This window comes from Phragmites australis, chromosome 22, assembly GCF_958298935.1.
Source record: "Phragmites australis chromosome 22, lpPhrAust1.1, whole genome shotgun sequence".
Classification (NCBI taxonomy): domain Eukaryota; kingdom Viridiplantae; phylum Streptophyta; class Magnoliopsida; order Poales; family Poaceae; genus Phragmites; species Phragmites australis.
The window spans coordinates 8,558,884-8,581,214 of record NC_084942.1 but is presented as its reverse complement, the minus strand read 5'-3'; the positions used below and the strand labels follow the sequence as shown (position 1 = coordinate 8,581,214).

At 40.2% G+C, this 22,331-nt stretch overlaps 1 protein-coding gene and 1 long non-coding RNA gene across 21 annotated transcripts; one reads left to right on the top strand and one right to left on the bottom strand.

Annotated features, from left to right (window-relative positions):
• Positions 1-272: 272 nt before the first annotated feature.
• Positions 273-10,573, top strand: LOC133904391 (putative disease resistance protein RGA3). 16 transcript variants are annotated; one of them, XM_062345865.1, is made up of 15 exons: positions 273-361; positions 462-4,986; positions 5,121-5,242; positions 5,990-6,183; positions 6,462-6,521; positions 6,601-6,679; positions 6,787-6,865; positions 6,961-7,363; positions 7,473-7,987; positions 8,068-8,390; positions 8,492-8,572; positions 8,669-8,736; positions 9,180-9,266; positions 9,643-9,895; positions 10,027-10,573. In XM_062345865.1, the coding sequence occupies exon 2, from the start codon at positions 473-475 to the stop codon at positions 4,970-4,972; it is 4,500 nt and encodes a 1,499-aa protein (XP_062201849.1). In that variant the 5' UTR covers positions 273-361; positions 462-472; the 3' UTR covers positions 4,973-4,986; positions 5,121-5,242; positions 5,990-6,183; positions 6,462-6,521; positions 6,601-6,679; positions 6,787-6,865; positions 6,961-7,363; positions 7,473-7,987; positions 8,068-8,390; positions 8,492-8,572; positions 8,669-8,736; positions 9,180-9,266; positions 9,643-9,895; positions 10,027-10,573. The 16 variants fall into 16 exon arrangements, with proteins under 16 accessions (XP_062201849.1, XP_062201860.1, XP_062201848.1 ...); XM_062345876.1 differs by having other exon boundaries at positions 6,961-7,810; positions 7,899-7,987; positions 8,076-8,390; XM_062345864.1 differs by having other exon boundaries at positions 6,961-7,810; positions 7,899-7,987.
• Positions 10,574-12,703: 2,130 nt separating this feature from the next.
• On the bottom strand, positions 12,704-22,013 carry LOC133904961 (uncharacterized). Of its 5 annotated transcripts, none has more exons than XR_009907537.1 (4): positions 21,563-22,013; positions 21,286-21,482; positions 14,195-20,632; positions 12,704-13,926 (listed from the first exon to the last, which is right to left on the bottom strand). It is a non-coding gene; the product is annotated as an uncharacterized LOC133904961 (long non-coding RNA). The 5 variants fall into 5 exon arrangements; XR_009907538.1 differs by having other exon boundaries at positions 12,704-13,756; XR_009907539.1 differs by lacking the exon at positions 12,704-13,926 and having other exon boundaries at positions 14,034-17,979; positions 20,511-20,632; positions 21,563-22,012.
• Between the last annotated feature and the right edge of the window lie 318 nt (positions 22,014-22,331).

The following is a 22,331-nucleotide window of genomic DNA, read 5'->3' as shown; positions in this document are numbered from 1 at the left end:
AGCTCTTTGGAGGAACTCTGGAGGAAGCTCTTTGGGCAAGGTTCTCCATGGAGTAATAATGAGGCCACGCAAGGAATAAAGATGCTGCAGGACATGGCATACGTGCAGAGTGTAATCCAGTGAGCCGACACAGACCTTGCTCACGCTACGCAACAAGATGATTCGTTGGAAGCCCTTGAGCATCACGTCACCATCGTTGCGTAAGCAGCGGCATGGCCACCGACGTCTATTTATTCCTCCCTCTCCACCCGTTAGGATCCACTCCTGCGCAGCCTGCTTTCTCGCTGCCTGCTCATCTGCCACAGCCTTCCAGATCTCGACGTCTGCGCCGGCGCCCTCTCGCACTCACCTCCCTGTTTGGGTGAGTTGAGTGCACTCTTTTCTGTCCAATACAAGTATCAGTAGTAGCCAGGGGCTTCTAGCTACATTTGCTGATCATGATTTCCTCCTCCTGCATACAGACGTGAATAGGATGGACGTGGCCGTAAGCGCGGTGAGCTGGGTGGTGCGCAAGGCGCTGGCCCCTGTGGCGGACGGCTTCCTGGAGGCGTGGGCGGCCAGCGAAGGGCTCGGCCCCAACATCGACGCCCTCAAGATGCAGCTGCTCTATGCTCAGGCCATGCTCAACAACACCCGCGGCAGGGAGATCGACAACCCGTCCCTCAACGAGCTGCTGCACAAGCTGCGGGGGCTGGCGTACGACGCCGACGACGTGCTCGACGAGCTCGAGTACTTCCGCATCCAGGACGCCCTCCACGGCACCTACCACGCCGCCGCAGATGTGCATGCCGGCGGCGGGTGCATCCATGGCCTCGTCCTCAATACCCGCCACACTGCCAGATCCGTTGCCAGTAAGCTCAAGCTCTCTCTGACCACAGCTGATGCTCACTCTGGCATGTGGGACGATCCTGACATGCCAGGAAACGGACTGCGTTTTCACTGTTGTGCCAGGCTATCCAAGGTACAACTGAAAAAACATGACGTACAAATACCAAAATTGCTGTTTGATAGGGTGGAAATATCTAGAAAGATGAAGGATATCGTAGAGCAGCTGAAGCCCATTTGTGGTATGGTCTCCACCATTCTTAATCTAGAGCTCATTGGCTCTAACCGTACCACCAAAGACATTGCTGCGAACAGACCCAAAACCACCCCAGAAATTATAGAACCTAAATTATATGGGAGGGATGACGAGGTAAAGAGAATCGTGGATAGCATTACTCGTGGTGAATATTTTGCCAATAAGCTTACTGTTCTTCCTATTGTTGGACCTGGGGGCATTGGGAAGACTGCTTTCGCACAAAAGATATATCAAGAAGTCAAGAGCCATTTTCAGGTCCCAATCTGGATATGCGTCTCTCAAAATTTCAATGCAAATAGGTTGGCACATGATATTGTGAACATGATTCCCCCAGTTGATGGTGAAAACAAAAATGCTAGAGAAGAAGAGATAATTGAACAGAGATTAAAATCAAAACGGTTCTTGCTCATCTTGGATGATATTTGGACATGTCAAGAGGATGAGTGGAAAAAACTGTTAACACCATATAGTAAAATGGGAGGAAAAGGTAATATGGTTATAGTCACTACCCGGTTTCCTGAGGTGGCAAAAATGGTTAGAACGGATGATTGTTTTGTGGAACTGGGAAGTTTAGGGCCTGAAGATTTTATGAGTTTCTTTGGAGCATGTGTATTTGGTCACGAGCAGTTATGGAGTGGTCATGATGAATTCTTAGATGTTGGGAGAGAAATAGTGAAACATTTGAAGGGTTCACCTCTTGCAGCAAAAACCGTAGGCAGATTACTAAGAAACCAACCTACTTTAGAACATTGGAGAAGAGTTCTGCGAAGCAAAGAATGGGAACTACAAACCAGCGACAATGACATTATGCCGGCACTAAAGCTTAGCTATCATTATCTTCCTTTCCATCTGCAACAATGTTTTTCCTATTGTGCTCTGTTTCCTGAAGATCATGAATTTGATAGCAATGAGTTAATCCACTTATGGATAGGACTAGATATTCTGCATTCACTTAATCGGAACAAAGGAATTGAAGATGTTGGACATAGCTATTTAGATGACTTGGTTAAATTTGCATTTCTCAAAAAGAATGAAAGAGACAATGGCCGTCCTTATTATGTTGTCCATGACCTACTACATGAACTGGCAGCAAAGGTTTCATCATACGAATGTCTTAGCATATGTAGTTCCAATATCAGATCAATACAAATCCCCCCATCAGTACGTCACTTGTCTATCATTGTAGATGACGAAGATGTCAAGGATAGAGTGACTTTTGAAGATTACAAGAAGGAATTAAGTGCATTAGACAAAACATTGAAAGTTGAAAATCTACGTACTGTGATGTTGTTTGGGGAACACCATGGATGGTTTGTCAAGACATTTGGTGATTTGTTTAGAGAGGCTAGAGCCCTTCGCACAATTTTTTGTTATGAAGCATCCTATAATGTCGAGGATTTGTTGCCAAACTTCTCAGAATTTGTCCATCTTCGCCACTTACGGATTAAGAAAGGCATTTTTGGGAGAATAAATCTTCCCAACACTACTTCAAGATTATATCAGTTGAGGATCCTAGATCTAGAACGATGCAATAGTTTCTCTAGTTTACCCAGAGACATAAGCAACCTCATAAATTTGCATCATTTTCTTGTCTCAAATGATGGGCTTCACTCTAAAATTTTTGAAGTGGGAAAACTAAAACACTTGAAGGAGTTAAGTAGATTTGAAGTCAAAATGGAAAATAATGGTTTTGAATTGAAGCAATTAGGGCAACTACTAGAGCTCCAAGTACTGGGCATCTATAATCTGGAAAAAGTTAAAGTAAAAGAAGAAGCAGATGAAGCAAAACTAATACAAAAGGACTGTTTAAGAGAGTTAACATTGGATTGGGATCTTAACCGGACAGCGCAGCCTACAGTACTGGAAGAGAATGTCCTTGAACGTCTTAAACCACATAGCAATCTTCAGAAGCTATGCATCAGAGGGCATCGAGGACTTAAATGCCCGACGTGGCTAGGCGTGAATCTCTCTGTTCAAAATTTAGAACATCTTCATCTTGATCATGTAGCATGGCAAAAGCTTCCACCTTTGGGGGATCTAAGGATGGTTAATGAGCATGGTGAAGGTCTCCTGAGCCATAGCTTTAAGAACTTGAAAAGTGTGGAACTTGTTAATATGAAAAACTTGGAAAAATGGGTTGAAAATTACCCATGTCATTTGTTTTCTCAGTTGGAAGTACTTGTCATTAGAGATTGCGACAAACTATTGGAGTTGCCTTTTTCACATCGTACTTGCTGTCAACCCGACCAAGTGACGAACCTGACTTGGTTTCGTAGACTACGGAACCTCCAGATTAAAAACTGTCCAAAACTATTGTACGTGACACCTTTTCCTTGGATAACCACCGCTCTGCGCAATGCTTACATACAAGGAGTTGGTTCAGGTTTTGCCGAGCTATGGTATAGAAAAGATTTGAAATCAGAATATTGTTCATTGGAAATTGTGGGTAAGGATGCTCCGGAAAGCACATTCTGGAAGGCTTTTGCCTTCTATAATCTAACTGAACTAAAAGAGTTGAAAACGAATAAATGCCCTGTTCTGGCGCCGGATCACCTCCAAATGCTATCATCTCTGCAGACACTCAGTATATGTAATTCGAGTAATACCTTTTTGGACGAAAGTGGCAGCCGTGGCAATTACAAATTTCCAGTTGAAAGCATCACCATCAGCCGCTGCGGTACTAGTGGGAAGGAACTGACACGGCTACTCTCTTACTTCCCGAAGCTCTCTAACCTAAAAATATCTTATTGTCCGAAGATAGCAGGACTGGGTGTAGTTGAGCAGCAGACGACGGCAACAACCGCATCATTACCATCATCCTCAGCTAATAATGTTGAAGGCGCACATATTGTACATCTGCAGCAGCAGCAGGAGGAAGCAAAAGGAGAGGAGGAAATAGCTGCATCGGCTACAGAAGGGCTGCTTCTCTTGCCTCCCCAACTTCAAGAGTTGAAGATAGCCTCCTGCAAGGAGCTGAGCCTCCACCCCAACGTCACAGAAGCAGGGGGAATTGGAGGAGGGCTCCAATGTCTGCGTTCCCTCCGATCGTTGGAGATTTGGGGTTGCCCAAAGTTGTTCTCCTCCTATTCGTCGTCCCCATCTTCTTGTTCCCCTTTCCCATCCTCCCTGCAAAAGCTCAGTCTTTGGGATGTGAATGACACGGAGGAGACACTAGTGTCTCTCTCAAACCTTGCCTCCCTCACACGGTTAGACATAAGAAGATGTGGGGATTTAAGATGCGAGGGATTATGGTCTCTCCTCACACAAGGTCACCTCACCGAATTATCCGTGTTTGGTACCCACAACCTCTTTGTTGGTTCGGAGCCCTCACGGCTGCATGAACAAGTGCTTCCTCCCCGTTCCTCCAGACTGCAGCACCTCGTGACAGATGACGCCGCAGGAGTCCTTGCTGCGCCCATCTGCAGCCTCCTCTCATCGTCCCTCACCAGCTTATACATCCAATCAGGCTACAAGGCGGAGCGCGTCATCTTCACAAAGGAGCAAGAGGAGGCCCTTCAGCGTCTCACCTCACTCCAGGACCTCAAACTCTCCGGGCTGCAGTGCCTCGCCGCAGGCCTGCATAGACCTGCCAACCTCAAGACATTAGAGATCTTCCAGTGTGCCATCCGGTCACTGCCCAAGGAACGCCTCCCGAGTTCGCTGCAAGAATTAAGAATCAGGTACTGCCCGGCCATCCGGTCGCTGCCCAAGGAAGGCCTCCCGAGTTCGCTGCAAGAATTAACAATCAGCAACTGCCCGGCCATCCGGTCGCTGCCCAAGGTGGAACGCCTCCCGAGTTCACTGCGAGTATTAGATGTCCGCCGCGGCAGCGATGAACTAAGGAGGCAGTGCCGCAAGTTAAAAGGAATCATTCCAATAGTCAAAGCCTGACTGGCTAATCCAAGGTAACAAACACTTTCCCATTTGTACCATCAATTTCCCTTGCCTTTCCGTACCTCGTAACCGCCTAAGCCATTCTCTTCGTGTCTGGTTCATTGCAGTGCTCTAAGTAACCTAGTTGTTTTAACCTTCTGCGCAGGGCTCTTCATGGATTTTGTACGTTCTTCTAGCCTCTTGGCATTCTCTATATGTCCATGCACGGTTCTGAATTGGCAAGCATCAAGATTCTAAGTTCGAATCTTCAATCGGTACATAAAACTGGTTAGTATGCTGCCTTTATGCAAAATCACTCCATAGTCCCATATACTATTTAGAAATTTAATCGACACTTTGTTGATCTACAGTTTGTAGAAATTAATCGAAATTTCTATTCTTTGAGTAGTTTCAATCTTCCAGTATTATAGTTGACGCAACGTAATAGCAAGAAATTTGCTCACAGGCAATTAAGTCTTTCTTATTATCTTTGTGATTTTTTTAATTTAACCATTGGGTCGGAGAGTTTTTGAAAAAAATACTTATGTGGCATATAGAGACTGGACATACAAAGTAGTTTTTCAACCTGATCAAGTGGACTTTATTCTACTGTGCGATCAATATGGTTATCAACATGATATAGGTATCTTAATGGGAACCATGATCACCTTTTGCTTAGTAAGAAACTACCTGTCTTCATATTATGCCTCCATCAATAGAGTTAACGCTTTTCATGCATGCTACATTTCCTGACGGACTGTGAGCTACTCCCTTTGTTCAAGATTGTAAGGCGTATTTTGTTTCAAAAAAGTAAACTTCATAAGTTTTGACCGACAATTAGTCAAATTATATGCATGTTTAGTATACAAAATTTTTCAATAGATTTGTATTTCAAAGTACTTTTAATATGATGTTGATTTTATAGCAATTGACAACATATTTTAAGAGAAATTAACAGTCAAAGTTTTTCATTACATTTTGTATTACTCAGATACATACTGAATTTTTCATTCTGTGCATTCGATGATCTCCAAGACCATATGATTTTCAATCAAGACAAAGGTTGCTCTCTGAGGCAATCCAGATCAGCAATAAGTCGTTTCAGTATTCCCATGTTTCTTGGATCTGATAAAATTATGTGGTGTCCTGAAGAACCTGAAACGCATTACTAAGCTAATGTTAGGATCATCTGAGATTACTAGAGATGATTATCGTTACTTCCAGACAAGGTAAGACCCACATGCTAAAAAAATGTACCTGTTTGTTTTTCCTGTGCACATCTTATCTGCCTTGCACATGATTTTGTGGGTAAACCCATCTAGAAAGATAAAAACAATATATTATGTATCACTTCAGAAGAAGTTGATATGAATTATAATGTTAGTTCTCCTTTCTTTTCTTTCACTTTCATTATATCATACATGGAGATTACCTCCATTCTCTTAACCCATTTTCACCTAGTCCAGTGCTGACAGATGTTGGTTTTAATTTTGAAATGTGAGTTCAGCAGTTTCAGAGGGCTTCCCAGATTGCAAATCCTGCTTCAACTATTTCCAAATTGCCTTAGGTATTGTTGCAGAAATAAGCCTGCATCCTCAGTACTTGCAGCAACAGTATGTTCATTCTGAACTTATTTCGTCCTGCAGAAATGTTGAGTTTGGCCAGTCTAAGAGAATGCTTCTCTGCTTATCGAACCTGTTTCAAGTACATGCCAGTTGCCTTGAGGTTCTGCTGAAGAAAATATTGCATCCTAATTATTTTAGTTCTGAAATTAGTTCTGAAATTGTTTTAAGACCTGAACTCTGAAATTCTCGTTTCTCTGTTCAACACAGGACTTCGGACAGAGTGATTTACATTGTGCTTTTCTGCACTTGTCGACTTGCTTAATATGGAGTATTAAACTTTATGTCGGTATCTATTCCTCAGTAATTGCAGCAGTTCCTACTTTGATTACAAAGAGACAAGAGCTAACATTGGATATTTTCATACTACTATTTGTTTTCCAGATAATCTCTATTGGAGCCTCATAAGTAGCATAAAATATTGCTCATTAGACTTAAGGTACTGCTGCAGAAAATATTGCATCATTATTATTTTAGCTATGAAATTGTTTTAAGTTCTCAACTCTGATATTCTCCATCTCTACTCAACATAGGAATAACTTGTTCTCACATGGTGATTTATATTATGTTTTGCTGCATTTCTCAATTTGCTTGAACAATGAAGTATAATGAGCCTTATGTCTGTATGTATTGATTAGTTATTTTAGCCATTCCTGTTTCGATTGCAAAGAGCCAAGAGCTAGCGCTGAATATTTTTGTACTACTATTTGTTTTCCAGATAATCTCCATTGGATCATCTTAACTAACAACATAGTACAATGCTCGAATCAGACTATACAAATGCAGGGTAGTGGCACTTTACATTTTCCTCATCTTGTGAACGTCAAGCCATTTTTTACAAATGCCCTATTCCAAAACTGCTGCTTGACATGAACACTTCTTATTTCAATCTACAGTACATGGCTAGCTGTACATTCGTCTAGGCTTGTTGAGTTCTTCCTCAGACCACACTGTTGCGCACATGAGGAAGTTGAGTTGAATCTTCCTGCTGTTAGAAATCCTTCTCCAAAGGAAACTGTGATATGATTATCTTTTGTTTGTATTTGTGAAAAAATAATGATGTTTGAATTGTCTGTTGTTTTGGACATTCACAATTAAGATCGGAAATTCAGAAGCATACATGTACATTGAAGTTCCATATTTATAAGAACTTTGGGCTGAAAGGTGCTAAAGTAAATTCTTTTCCCTGGAAAAGTCAAAGTTGTAATTGACAGCAATGGCTTAAAGCATACATGTAAGTCTATTCAACAATCAAAGTTCAATATGAGTTATGTCATGATATAAGATTACTAACAAGGAATGCACTCTTTTGTTCTGACCAGATAGCACTAGATCAGAATGTAACATATTCCAATGATTTGTATTCTTCTCAACTGCGCATGTGCACATATGGCTATCCTGTGATGGAAATGTAAGATCCTCAACGTTTTCAATCTTCTCTATTTCAAATACATATTGTACGCTGTCCTGTAAGTTACAATTTTACTTCAGTTTTGTAGGTCATCTCCTTTGCAGCCTCATGTGGCCGTGTAACGTATGTTGGCAAAAATTGTGGTTGATTCAGGCAATATTCTGCCACTGCAACAGTCAACATGGAGAAAGTATTGCTTAATTTATCAAATTTCATTTGCTCCAAGTACTCATGTTAGAAATAATTCTTGAACTATATGATGATACATTCTTGTGAGCGTTCAACTCTCATTAGACCTTAATTTATTGGGCTATTGCATACAGCCCCCTGCACACGTTGTATCTGCAGTAAGCCAAAAGGACCTTCAGACTTCAGTTTGTGCTGGTCTGCTTCTACAAATTTTGTATGTACAATCCTCTTCTTACCTTTATATGGAAATCTAATCTGGTAAATGATTCCAATATCCATATGCTGAATCCTGTATTTTGGTTTACTTCTTTCCAGTTGGACAGCATTACATTTGTGAAGTGCTGAAACTTACATCTTTCCTTTATATTTTTTTTTCCTGCTGAAATAATGCGGAAGGTACTGGCTAGAACCCTATGATGTTTCTTTTGCACAAGAAATTAATTCGAGTTTCTTGAAATTCCCTAAATAGGATTATAATGGTTTCCATGTCAGACCTGCATGTATGGAATTATGCAAATGTCGGTCACAGGCTCACAGCAGATCAACGCTGATGGTTTTAAGTAAGTTACTGAATTGGTCTGAACATTCCATACCATAACACGACATCAGTTTTGATTTTCCATATGAATTTCTTTTGTAAATCTTGCCAAAATATTCATATATTTGTAAAATAAATGGCATGCATGTCTCTTTAGATTATAGTGCACCCAAGAGTACGCATACACATGCACACCCCTACACCTGCACACTGACAGTCTGGTACAGCTGAGGCAACTGTGACCCGGTCTTGGACATGGTTACATGCCAGATAATGAACTGTTTAGTTGCATTATTACTAAATTTTTTATCAGAGTGGAATTTTTCAGGGTATAAGTCAACAACCTATAATATTTAGTTTTTGAGAACTATAAGAGGACTAGTATACCATATACTTTGTTTCCCTCTTCGATTCCATACATGGAAGTTTCCTCCATTAAATTTGTTATTTTTTCTTTCAATGCAGTAAAAATCGTGGGAAAAAATACCCCAGGTTCTTTTTTTCTACTGTGTCTCAAGACTTAAGAAGATGTTCATTTTCTAAGCACCAAAGGTAACTTTAAAAACATCTTTGTATTTTTCTTATTTTCACCCTGAATTGTGTGATTACTTCTTATTGTTTTTTTGCTGCCCATTTCTGGAAATTAGTCAGGGCGTGGTTTATACTTATTTTAAAAATATTGTTTAAAATAATATTTACTTGATAAGAACTTCCCATAAGAAAGGAGTTCTTTTCGTTCTGATCAGTGAACACTAAATCAGAAAATCACTTCTATCAACAAGTTATATGCTGCTGGACTCACACTTGCAAGCTTGGCTAACTTGTAGCTAATTACAGAGGCTTACTATTGTTAATCTTTCCAATTCGGCTGATTGGAAAGGTGTGGGCAGCTAATGTGAGAAGTTCTGATGCTCCATTTGTTATGTAGATCACCTCCTTTGGAGTCTCATGTGGCCATAGATGCACCTTCATTTGTTCTACGTACTCATCTGTATCTGACGTCCTGCGTCTCTTCGCAAAAGGACTTGGCCGCATCCTCTGCACACTTGCGCCCTACTCGTCCTATGATCCATCCACCTGCTGATTATTCGAAGATGTCCTCCTGTCCAAGTTGCCACGTTTTGCAGCTGAGAACCAAACGCTCCGATCCTCTCAGACACTCATCCTGATTTAGATATGAGGTGAGTGTTTATAAACATTGCTCAGGTTCCTTTCTGACACAGGTAGCAATTTTTGTTGTAATTATCAATTTTTCCCTTAGAAATAAATATTGATCAGGTTTTTACAACCTTGTTTGTTACTTGGCTAGCAGGAATTACGTCCAGAGGTCTTGCCAAGATCGATCACAATTATCTTCACAAGATATCGCTTGTGCTTATCTGGCTTGAAGTCGGTCAAGGTTTCTTACATCTTTCAGATCCTTACCTGGAACAACTAAGTTGAAGCATCCAGAGAAATTAAAGCAAGCATGCTCAGTAAGATCCAAACAGGGACGGCACTAACTGGAGCCATCTTCGGAGCTCAAAGCATGCTCTATAGGTTAGGAAGGCATTCACCGATCTCCTGCAATTTGAGATGCATCACATCAAGTAACTGAGCAGTCTGCCTATCAATTCACATGCCACTTGTCTGTGAGATGGACGCGGCAATCAGCAGCATTTGGGATTCTAATTGCATGGATTCGACTGGTTTAGTGTGAAACTTAACCTCAGTTTCTTTCAAAGATCTTATGGGTTAGATATTATACCTTAAATTTTAGTCGAATAAGTCCAACTGCGTCTATAAATATAAGTTAACCCATGTACTTGTACTTTGAATCATCGTAATATAGATTTGTTTTCGGTGATTTTTTACCTCTATTTTGAAAGGTTTTTTCACGTTAAATCGTGCCTCTCATATCTTAAATCCTAATAAGTGACACCAGAACCAGATGCGACAAGAGAGTGCGAGAAAAAAAATTAGATCAGATCTACCGTTCTATTCATCTGCAGCCTGATCGGTCTACAGTGTCTCCGTCTTCTGCGCGCCGCCAACACCAGTTCGTTCGTCGCGCCGCTGATCTGCTGCCAGACGCGCGACTTTGATCCGGGCGAAACAAATTTGCTGCCTCGCTCCAAGAGAGGCGATCTGCTGCTGGCTTGTGACGGCGTCGAGACATCTGCTGCGAGTTTCCCGGCCTGACCGAAGAAATTAGCCCGATCATCGGCTTTGATCTCCCAGCCAGCCAAGTCCTGAGCAGCCAACCCGTTCAGCCGACTGGTTTTCCGACGAGAAGCAACATACATCACAGACCAGTTTTCCGATTCACCTCGGAGTTCAAATAAAAAAGGGACCAGTTATTCCGTTGCTATTTTTATTTCTAAGATATGACTTTTTATTAAATATGATATTCCACTGTTAGATTATGATATAAGATTTTCTTTATGGTAAGTAAGATACAAACAGTTTTGACATGTAGATTTGAATGATGCGTTTACCAAGAAATTTGTAGTGACTTTTTTACTGAAATTTCTACATATACCTAAAGATTTACACCAAGGATATTATCAAGCAACGGAGCAATGTAAATTTGGGTATTCTTCCATGCTGATTTATTTTATTTCATATTCATATGGTGGTTTTTATTAGTTTTGAGTGAGTATTATGCCAAGCAACGTAATCCTTACGTTTTGTTTGTGCCGGCTATTTGGTAGTGGGTCACACCCTAAGTTATACAGCTGATTGTTGATATATACCTTCTTTCACCGATGGTATGTTTTATTGTTCCTTGGTATTATTATTGGTGCTATTATATTTGGTTTGTTATTCACGCTGTTTGAGAAGAGATTGAGATAATATTTTATTTGATCACTTTGATCTAATTATTATAGATGTTTCAACAACATATTCATGTCAGTCTAATAGTTTCTAAATTATCTTCAGAGTTTGTTATTTGAAAGTGAAGATTTTGCTCTGCATTGAGTCAAGGTGAAGGATTCTGAGTGGAAAAGAAAAGGTTTTTTTCTACTAGATACTACAACGTTTGGTATTACAAATACAATATGTTTTTGTTTTCTTCGCTCATTTAGAGAGGTTTAATACGAAATATGTTGTATAGATGCTATAACATTTGGTACGACATTAAGTATGCTCTTGTTGTTTTAGAGACGGATACATCCGCTCGTAATTGCAGAGGTCTATTGCAGATGCTTTATACTTTGTTGATTGCACATTATATCTTCATCCAGATTATTATTTCAAAGGAACCATTAATAATCATGTTATGTGATTCATATTTTTTTAAGACCATCAGTTTAGTGTATGTGATGGTCACATATGATGGGTCAACCCTTTACTTATATCCTAAGTCATCATAATACAGATTTATCTTTCGTGGTTTTTTATCTTCACTTTAGAGAGTTTTTTCACGTTAAATCATGTAACATTATCAATCCGAAGGTGAAGTCATATTGTATATGACCCTGTTGTACCACTGAAAATTTATCTTAAGGACATGTCATGTATACAAAGCCAATCTAGCATTGCGAAGGATTCATTTGGGGCCAGGATACTACAAACTGGAACCAAAACAGATTTAGATTGCTTCCAGCAGCTTTGAGCACTCTATTCCTCTGCGATCCAGGTCACCAACATCCGCACTCCAACTACTCCGAGTGGCGCGGCTTCTTCAACGTCATGCTGGAAAGTTCGACCGCACCAACCATGCCCATCGCTCTCCTGAGCCTCTACCGAAGTGCAGTGGGTCCAGGATTCTCGCCATGGTCATGGAAAAGAATGACTTCGCCGGCACCTAAATTTTGCGCCCCTCTTGGGTCAATTGCATGCTGTGTGATAACACAATGAACCTGCTATCCACACCCCTGATGGGTTGCAAGTACTTCAGTTTAGTAAGATGCGAGAGATCAGGTTCATGTAGGCCGCCTAGAGGCAATTCCTAAGGAAAATGCAATGCTCGGCACGAGTGATTTTATTGTCCCAGCTCTAATTTTTTTTAGGAAACGGATTGCGCTTTCACGCAGAAAATGATCGAGCCGCGCAGAGCAAATGTACCAGCACGACGCGGTGGACAAGTGAGTCAGGGTTAAGCTTTGATCTTCCCGTTCCCTTCAAACCATAAAACCATAGTTCCTGGGCCCCCGATGTACATCCCATGTTTGTAAACTACTGTTCTCTGATTGAACGGACACACTTTCAGCTCATAAATTATCGCAACAGAACTAAAACAACGCTAATGGGAACGAAGAAACTTTGGAGCAACAAGACCCAATTCACTTCTTAGGTGCACCAGCAACTCAGCTAGGCCTTCAAAGATGGCAAAGAACCTTAGCACATTATCAGATTACTCAAAAGACCATTCACAGCACGTAGAGAACCAGCTGAAATTCTTGGGATTCTGAGAGTGGATGTTTCCAGCAACCACCAGTTATATCCAAGGCAAGCTAATTTCTTTTCATTACACATAACACAATGGCATTTGGTTGCAGGAATATATTGAGTACAGCACTAAAAGATTTGACAACAGCGAAATGATAACGTTCCAAGTGTACATAGTAGTGCCACTGGTACCATTTCACGTATTCCGCGTGTTTTCCGTTTCTTGTACTGCAACAGGGCCTTTATTCATATGAAATTGCTTGGAGCCTTTATTCATATGAAATAATTGCTCATGCGTTCTATGGGCCAAAACCTCAGACCGCAGTTTGGCAAGCTCAAGGGCATTCTCCCATCTGAAATTCCTTAAAGACAAGTGTGAAAATGTGAAATCACCAGTGTGCCTCTGGACCTTGACAGGTTATCGAGTTTCTGTCAACAGCAACTCCAGTCATGAAAGTGAGTTCCGCCAGAACTTTCCCTGTAGAAGAAGACGACATGGAGTCACACAGCCTGGGCAGGTTTACTTCTGCAGGAGCTTGTTCATCTACAGCTGCAACTTCAGTAGACAGATTTCTCAGCACAGCAGTACCAGCCCTCATTTGCTCAGCATTGCCTCTTCGAACAAACTAAAAAATTATCTCACTTGCATGTGCTGGAGCATTGCTACTCTGTCATCCCAAACATGTTCAATTGTAAAAGTGCCATCCAAGTCAATGAAAATGTTGTGGTGCCATTGAGAACATAGGGAATGGGGGTCCCTTGCCATTGAGTCCTTAGTAGGCATTAACACCATTAGGTCTACATGTTTGCCCACACAAAAGACCATAATTCCCATGTTCTGTAACAGATGCAGTGGCAAATTTAAAATAAACAATAGGGATATGATGGTATTTTGTGCAGTCATACTTGTGGACCTAAAGGTGTAAATGGCCAATAACAACTCAGTGTCAGAACATGCTATTACGCGTGTTTTCAGTGGCACAATAGCAATTTCAACAAATTCAGTGGTGAATTTACAATTATGACAAAGCCTGGTGGCTGAAATAGCAAATGGCCCAAAAGATGATGGAAGTTGCTAAGAAAGCCTTGAGGTTAGTTGACCTTACGGGTGACATCATGATATAATATTTCAGCTCAAGAGCATCATCACAGCATCTCAAGCGCCATCCTGGCATCCTTTCACCTTCCGTATGGCATTTTCAAAATAACTTGCAATGATGCCACCATCTGAACTATGTAAAAATGGTGAGTGGCCCTTATATCCTCGGTTCCAGCAGCAAGACAGTGACAGATACTAGCATCTGGAAAAAGGAAAAAGAAGATAACCAGAACAATAACAATACAAAACTGGGAAAACTGAATTCAGTTTCTGTTGAATTCAAGGTGAATAGGTTAAAATATGGAACATAATTGCTTTCCTCAACACATTTCATTGAGCATTGCAAGCAAAAGCGTGCACATGGCCCATTGTGGGGTAGTTGGACTTGGAACTACAACAAAAGCTCAAATGAGCACGAAAATAGACACCAATGGGCTACTGTGCTTCAAATTTGCACACAGTTTAGTATAATGATAGTTTTTGCATGCTAAATTGAGTGATAATAATAAGTTGTGTTGTTGTATCACTATTCCACATTATTCAGACGAAAAAGTTCCCATATTTAGAGTCGTATTATACCATGATTTACTAATTCTATTCTGAGTAAAATGCACCACAGGTCCTCAAACTTGTCAAGTTGTGTCATTTAGATCCACACTCTCAAACTGCAGATTTTGGCCATTAATATTGTTAAGTCGTGCATCACAGGTCCATAACCCTTTACGCCCCCCCCCCCCCCCTCTAGTGCAGAGGTGGTGTGCCAAAAAATTTTAAAATCAGAAAAAATTAGAAAAAATCAGGGGGGGAAATCAGAATTTTTTTAAAAAAAATCACAAATAATAGAAAAAATCAAGACGCATAAATATGTCACTAGACCACATGCAACACATCCTATTTTATAACACATTTTACTTTTAGGAAGGATTTAGAATAGGAAAGACCAACGAGTGAGCCTATTGCTAACTGGCAGTATAGCGTAATATGTCACTAGACCACATGCAACACGTCCTACATACTCTTTAATTTTTTATTCTTTCTGGCATGTATATCTGCATTATTTAATGTTGCACATGTGGACTAGTGACATTACGTGTTGCATGTGGATATAGATGCCAGGACGTGTTGCATGTAGACTAGTGACATTCATGAGTCCTTATTTTTCTCCTGATTTTTTTCCATTTTTCTGATTTTTTCTATTATTTCTGATTTTTTTTCTATTATTTCTGTTTTTTAAAAATCTGTTTTTTCTATTTTCCTGATTTTTCTGATTTTTTCTATTTTTTATTTTAAAATTTTTGGCACGCCACACAGGCGCCCGGGTGGCACACCACATGTACACCAGAGAGGGACGCGAAGGGTTATGGACTCATGATGCACGACTTAACAATATTAATAGCTCAAATCTGCAGTTTGAAAGTCTGTGGACCTAAATAACACAGCTTGACAAGTTTGAGGACCTGTGATGCATTTTACTCTTCTATTTTATAGCTTGAATTTGGCCACCATTCAATGTAGATTTGGGACTATGCTAACTGAGTGTCTGAGTTATATTGTCCTCTATTCACTACATTCCATGGATTACTCTGCCTCAGCCTTAGATTTGAACCAAATTAAAATTTCATAATTTTGAGTGTGCTCTATGTTGCATATACAATCACAAATTTATGCGACCGTGGCATGGGTGCATTCTAACATGCCAAACTTCCAGCATGATACTCAAACAAGTTCACACATATCATCGAATGTGGTCAAAAAACTGCTTTACCAATATTTTCAAAGATACATTTTTCAGCTATTGCGATTGTCAAATGACATACATCACAAAAGAATAAGACACAGATTAATAAATTTATTTACGTTTTGTTGGATATGTTGTGTGATAAATATCATCAAGGGACAACTTTAGATTTTTAATCTGGCAACCTGGATTCAAATCCCAGTGGAACCTAGTATTTTTTTTAGGATACAAAATTAATTATATGTCACTCAAAGATCCAAGTTTTTGGAAAATACAATCAAACTTACAGTTTCACTATAAAACCACTAAAAAAATTTCATTGTTCAGTCTAATAGTTAATCTACATTATGAGTTCAGGTAGAGAACGTATTAGGAATGAGCCAGAGATAAGTGGACATGGCTCTATAGCATTGCATCCTGTAGCCGTGGTTCAGATAGATGTGAACAATATCTAAGGGGAGTAGGAGAGCTCGACAGGATAAAAACAACATACTTGACACAATGAGGGAGATAGACAAGTAATTAATTCTTATTCTTTTGCTTCATTAGAAAATAATGTCTCCATCCCATTAGTTAATGGTGGACCTAACAAACTTATCTAGAAAAAAGATGGAAATAACTAAATGATAAGATGAAAGTAAACTAAATGATAATTATCAAAATCTCAAAATCCTAGGAGGGCATAGTTGCTGATTTGTACCCGCAACATGTCTTTTGAGGGGAGAAGTGTTTTGGCACACAAAGAAGTAACAGCAGGCACATAAAGCAGCAAATAGTCGCCTAGGACTGTAGCAGATATCCTTCCATTTAGTATATATCCATCTTATCAATTAGTTGTATTCATCTTACTTCTAGCTGAGTTCACTAGGCCGACCATTATCTAAGAGGATGGAGAAATTTCTTTCAGATTAGACAAAATATAGAATTACCCACCTTGTTTCTATGTTTCCCTATCCTTCATGTATCATGTTCTTTTCGAGCTGAGCTCTTCTCTCCTTCCTTATTATTCGCATCTCTATCTAATCCATCTATTTTAGTTACAGCTCCAGGACACAAGGTCCAAAGCCAACATCCACCTCCCTCCCTCATACCCAATACTTTCTCTACCCCAAGCCTACAACATGCCATTACATCTGTATGGAAGTTCATTCATCTTTGGTCGAATTGTTTTGGGGTTGCTGAAAATAAATGAATAGTGATGAGAATAACCAATGTTCAATAAACCCTTGTGTACAGGCAGTTGTGCATGACAGCTAGAAATCAAGCAATCATCAAAATGCCAGGTAAATTAAAAATGGATCATGCACAAGCCTATGAATAAAATAAACCGAAGCATCCGATGCAGACATAGGTGAATTTAACTTTCAAAAACGAAGGCAATTGTATGTAAAATATCCAACTGCAGGCAAGCACTAAGAAACATTTGTTATCCATAAGATTCAACAAATAAGCTACAAACTTAGCCTCAACAAAGTCATGGCAAGTATTCCTAAGAAAACAAGTAAATTATTAATTTGCATAGATAAGCAAGCAAATTTGTAAAAGTCCTTATCTGGAATTCGCACAATGATTACTACCATATAGAAGATTGGCACAACAACTAGAGCAGTGGTAAACGGAAAGATCTAAGTATTGCCTCATAATTTTGAAAAAAGAAGTATTGTTTCACCAGATTGCAGCCACAATTGCTTTTAATAAATTCTGTCTGATAATATTAAATGTGTTCGGTGCTGCAGACTTTTTTGAGTGGACCGAGCAGTCTGTTGAAAATCTCAAGACATGTATTGTGTTAGTATACTACTAATAGAACAAATAGATCCTAAGAGGAAAAAACAACAGAATCCATGGAACCCAACATAGATAATTAGAAGCATTAAAAATTACCAACCATATTGAATGTTGATCAAAGCCCCTAAGAACAATATAAGGATGGTGGCACATCACATACTGCATTTACAAACAAATGCTTGACTATTTCCACATGTTTCTTAAAATGTCCTCCAAAATCTTGCAGTCATCACACCATCATGATCCATGCACTAAGATGACCCTACCTGTACTCCATAAAACACCAGCACTATTTAGTATCAATAAAATGGAACCTTCACAAGTGTGCTCTAGCAATTAACCAAAATGTGGCAAGGGATAAGTCAACGAGGGAGATGAAATTCAGAATGGTATTGACCAAGATTGTTGAGGAGCTTGTTAAAGAAACTTCCATTGCATACAGCCATATACGTGCACGTTGATCGGTCGACCAACCAGTAAGACTCTCAATTCATGGTTCAACGGTGCAACCGAGGGTTGGGCCATAGAACCACCAGTTCAAAAGCACTTAAGTAATACATTTTGCATACTAGTCGCACAAGGAAATGTGGTGGAGTAGCAAGGGCACACGTTCCCACCCTAGAGACCAGGAATCGATCCCCCTCCAACCTTTTGTCTCGTTATTCCTTCACACCTTTTCTCACGCACGAGCGCACCCAGTTAGGACTTCTTAGAAAAATAGTCGGTTCTTTACACCAGTTCAATGCTGGTAATGGTCCCTTAGCTGAACCGGATTGAGCTACCCTCCATTTTCTGTTTTTCCAATTGAACTACCAGTTCGGTCTTTAAAACGGTGTATAAAATACACTAGTATTCAACATATCTACTCTCTTTAGTAGAATCAGAGCCTACCATTGACACCATGAACATTTAGAAGCATCAAAATTCATATTCCTATCAATGTTCAAGCATCTAACTACACAAAATGAACTAAGCCATTTCTACATACTCTTGACAAGTACAATGTTAAGAGCCATGTTGAAAGCGACACCTTTCAACTCGTTTGATTCTTGCTAGTAGAACCACAATTGTATTGCTCTCTCTCTTACCTGGCTCTATTCCATTGCCACCACACATGCAGTGTGGATGATACTCAAGAAGCTCAGCGAAGTAGCTAACCAACAAATAGAGATGAGAAATCTATTTCGAAGCCATTTGTAGTAGTTTCAGTGGTCGATGTGACATGACAACCATTGAATATTTCACACATTTGGACACTAACTGAGAGGCTCAGTTATGTACGCCAACCTGTCTTACATTGTCTCCATCTTTCTTTCATCATAGACTAGTTGGCCAACACGATCTAGCCTATTTCAAATTGTGACAATTTCAGTATTTGCCATGTCGTTGTGAATAAGACCATGAGACGTAACTCATGCTAATATTCGATGATTTTCATGTAAATTTGGAACAAGAACATGAAATTCGGCGTCAAGGTGAAATGTAGGCCCTTCTAAATGTCATGGAAGAGCTTTTCGATGTTTGACTGCAATGCTTGTATGGTGGCATCAGGGTGTATGGCTTTAGCAAGATCTCAATGGAGATGGAGCCAAAAAGCCAAGAAAGGATAATGTGGTCGGGTTCCTATCGACAAACATCCTGAGACAACAATGCTTGTCAACATCGTTCATAAGGGCATGTTTGCCAAGTATACGGGTAACTACTGCCTCTTTGTTGCAAGTCTTGAATAATTAATAGTTAAGAGTCTTGAAGATCAAGAGAGGGGAATATGGTGAGGGCATATTTGCCAAGAATACAGGAAACTACTCCCTCTTGGTTGCGAGTTTTGAATAATTAAGAGTAGTTAAGAGTCTTGAAGATCAAGAGAGGGGAATATGGGTATTGATGCTAGTGGCATTCATGACATGAAAGGAGGGCCGCACTCGTAGGTTCGAGATGTAGAGTATGAGATAGAAGGAAACAAAAGCAATAGGCTCCAATACATGAAACTAAAGACATTGCACAATGATGTGTTTTACATTATGGAATACACACACACACACACACACACACAAGTAAAGGAAGTGAGAGTTTTCTAACACATGGGACTTGAGATTAGAAAATCCTGGCAGGCATTTCTTATACGCAAATACAAAGTCAACACAAGGGTAGCATACCCGGCTCTCCCACCTTTTGTGTCCTGGGCATCCCTTTCCAAATATGAAAGCCACCTTTCCATGATATTGCCACACTAACTTATGGTAGACTTAACAAAACATTCGAAACCAAGCTTAGCCTCCATGGTAGCCTGCATGCTTAACTAACGACTACAGACTACCTGATAATTAACAAAAGACAATTAATTCCCAATGTCACCCCCTTCTAAACATGATGTCTTGTCTCTAAACATAATACTTAAATAATAAAAAAGAAAAGATAAAGTTGTGCAGTAACAAAAAAACTAATGTTGAACCCTAGTGTAGTGTCTATATCTCCTTATCTCAAATCTTTGCTAGACCTCATGCTTTTTGACGGTTTGACTTACCACGTGAACAACAAATAAGGTAGGGTGATGGTGCGATATGAATAACGAACATCAATGGCTTAACAGCAGAATGTTGCCCAAGTTCCCTGCATGACCCTATCCATCGAAATTTACATGCTATAATTTCCCTGAACTTGATACAGAGATACCGAGAGTATTCATTTAGTGCAAACAGAAAAAATATTGGCACGTAACTATAAGTGACTTGTTCTAAAAACAACTATAAATGACTTTTTAACCAGGGATTACTGAGGAAAAGGATGAAGTAATTACTGATCCATTTTACAAATCTGGAACATTCCATCCACTCCATAGCATAGGTGTTAACCATAACCCAAATAAGTTGGCTCAACTTATTTCATGCAAATCTTTGTTCTATGCATAGAATGCAAGACCTATAAACAAAACAAATTCAATGTTAGAATCCAAATAGATATTTTTTAGTACATGAAAATATTAGTAAAATAAATGGAAGCAAATGAATGTTGCTGTAGCCAGTATGTAAAGTTTAACTTAAAAAATAAAGGAACCTGAATTCATATATGGAAAAGACCGAACTTCAATTGCTAAGGAAATATAACATTTGACAGACAACTATGGTAACCAGCTATAGTTCAGTTAGGGGAGGACAGGAAAAAAATTCTAAAACTACTGGGACTCCATAATTAAATAGCACAGAAAAAATTGCAACTTTTCATTTTTCAACCCTCTTTACCAAGCAGTACCACAAAGATTACTGAGCTGTGGTCAACTAAAAGATAAGATCAAGGCACTGCCTTGCAGATATGCATACTTGTAATTAATTGTTTCACTAGATAAACAGATAGGTTCTTTTATTAGATTCCATTTCATGAAATGCACAAGGATTAAACAAGAGAGAAGGTTTGGTGCTGCAAAATATAGGAATAGACCAAGCAAACTGTCTAAAATCCAAGACGTGTAACATGTTGGCATGATTCTAGGTAGCGAAACAAAGCCATCCTATGAAAAACAAAGGGTATGCCCACAGTTAAACAGCGATATCTAATCATAAGCATTAGAAAATTACCTAGCAAATAGAATCATGAGCAAAGTCCAAAGGGACTAAGTAGGCCGGGAACAGCGCACACTGCAGCAGAAACAAAGGCTTGACCTTGCCCACATGTTTCCTACCTACAGTGTCCAGAATTCTGCAATCCGCATACACGAACACGGTGATCCTATCAACGAGGTGACACAGCCCACGGAACCTCCCTGAGCAGCAAACTACACAAAATTAATAAGCGAAACTCTCAAGGGCATGCTTTGGCAGAAGATTAGGCACAAGGAGGCGAAGGATAGCTCACCTCACGGCGAGGGAAACGGGGTCGGATCGAAGCCGGCGCCCGGGGATGCAGTCAAGCGTCGCGTCGATGGAGAGCTCTACGCCCCCGGGCTATTAGCCATAATAAGTTGCGGGTGGCAACGTCGGTGCCCCCGCGTGGCGGCGGAGCACGTGGGGCTCCCGCGACCGGTCCTCGAGAGGCGGACCCGGCATTAGATAGCGAGGGATAGAGAAGAGAGGGCGTGGAGGCTACGACGCGCTTGCCTTCGTAGGAGGAGGCGGAGGCAGCACGAACATGGGGGCGGCAAAGGGTGGCCGGGTGGGAGGAGAAGCGTGCCGTTGCGGATGGGGCACAGATTAGGGCTTGGAGGCGGCGACATGGACGGGGGCGCTGGCCGACGGGGAGAGTGCGGCAGCGGGCAGCCGGAAGGAATTTTGAGAGGGGCGAAGCTTGAATTTTTTTTATTTTTTTAATCCAAAAATTACAAATATATGCGTCCTCTGCACCACAATTTTTTTCCTCATTGTACAAGTAATTTTTTGAGTTGTAAATTTTTAAATAGCTAGATGATAACATTCTTAACACCATTCTTTTTCAAAATTTCATGATAGTTTTGATAGTGTTTTCAATTTTGAAGTATTGGAACGATGTCTGAGTGACAAGAGTATATCTAAACTATAAAAGCACGAATGAGGTTTGATGTTGAGCAACACATCCAACCCCTCCAGATCGAATCAAACACCCCCAGCTCTTCCCACCGCAATGCGTCATTTTTTGCAGGGGCGAAGCT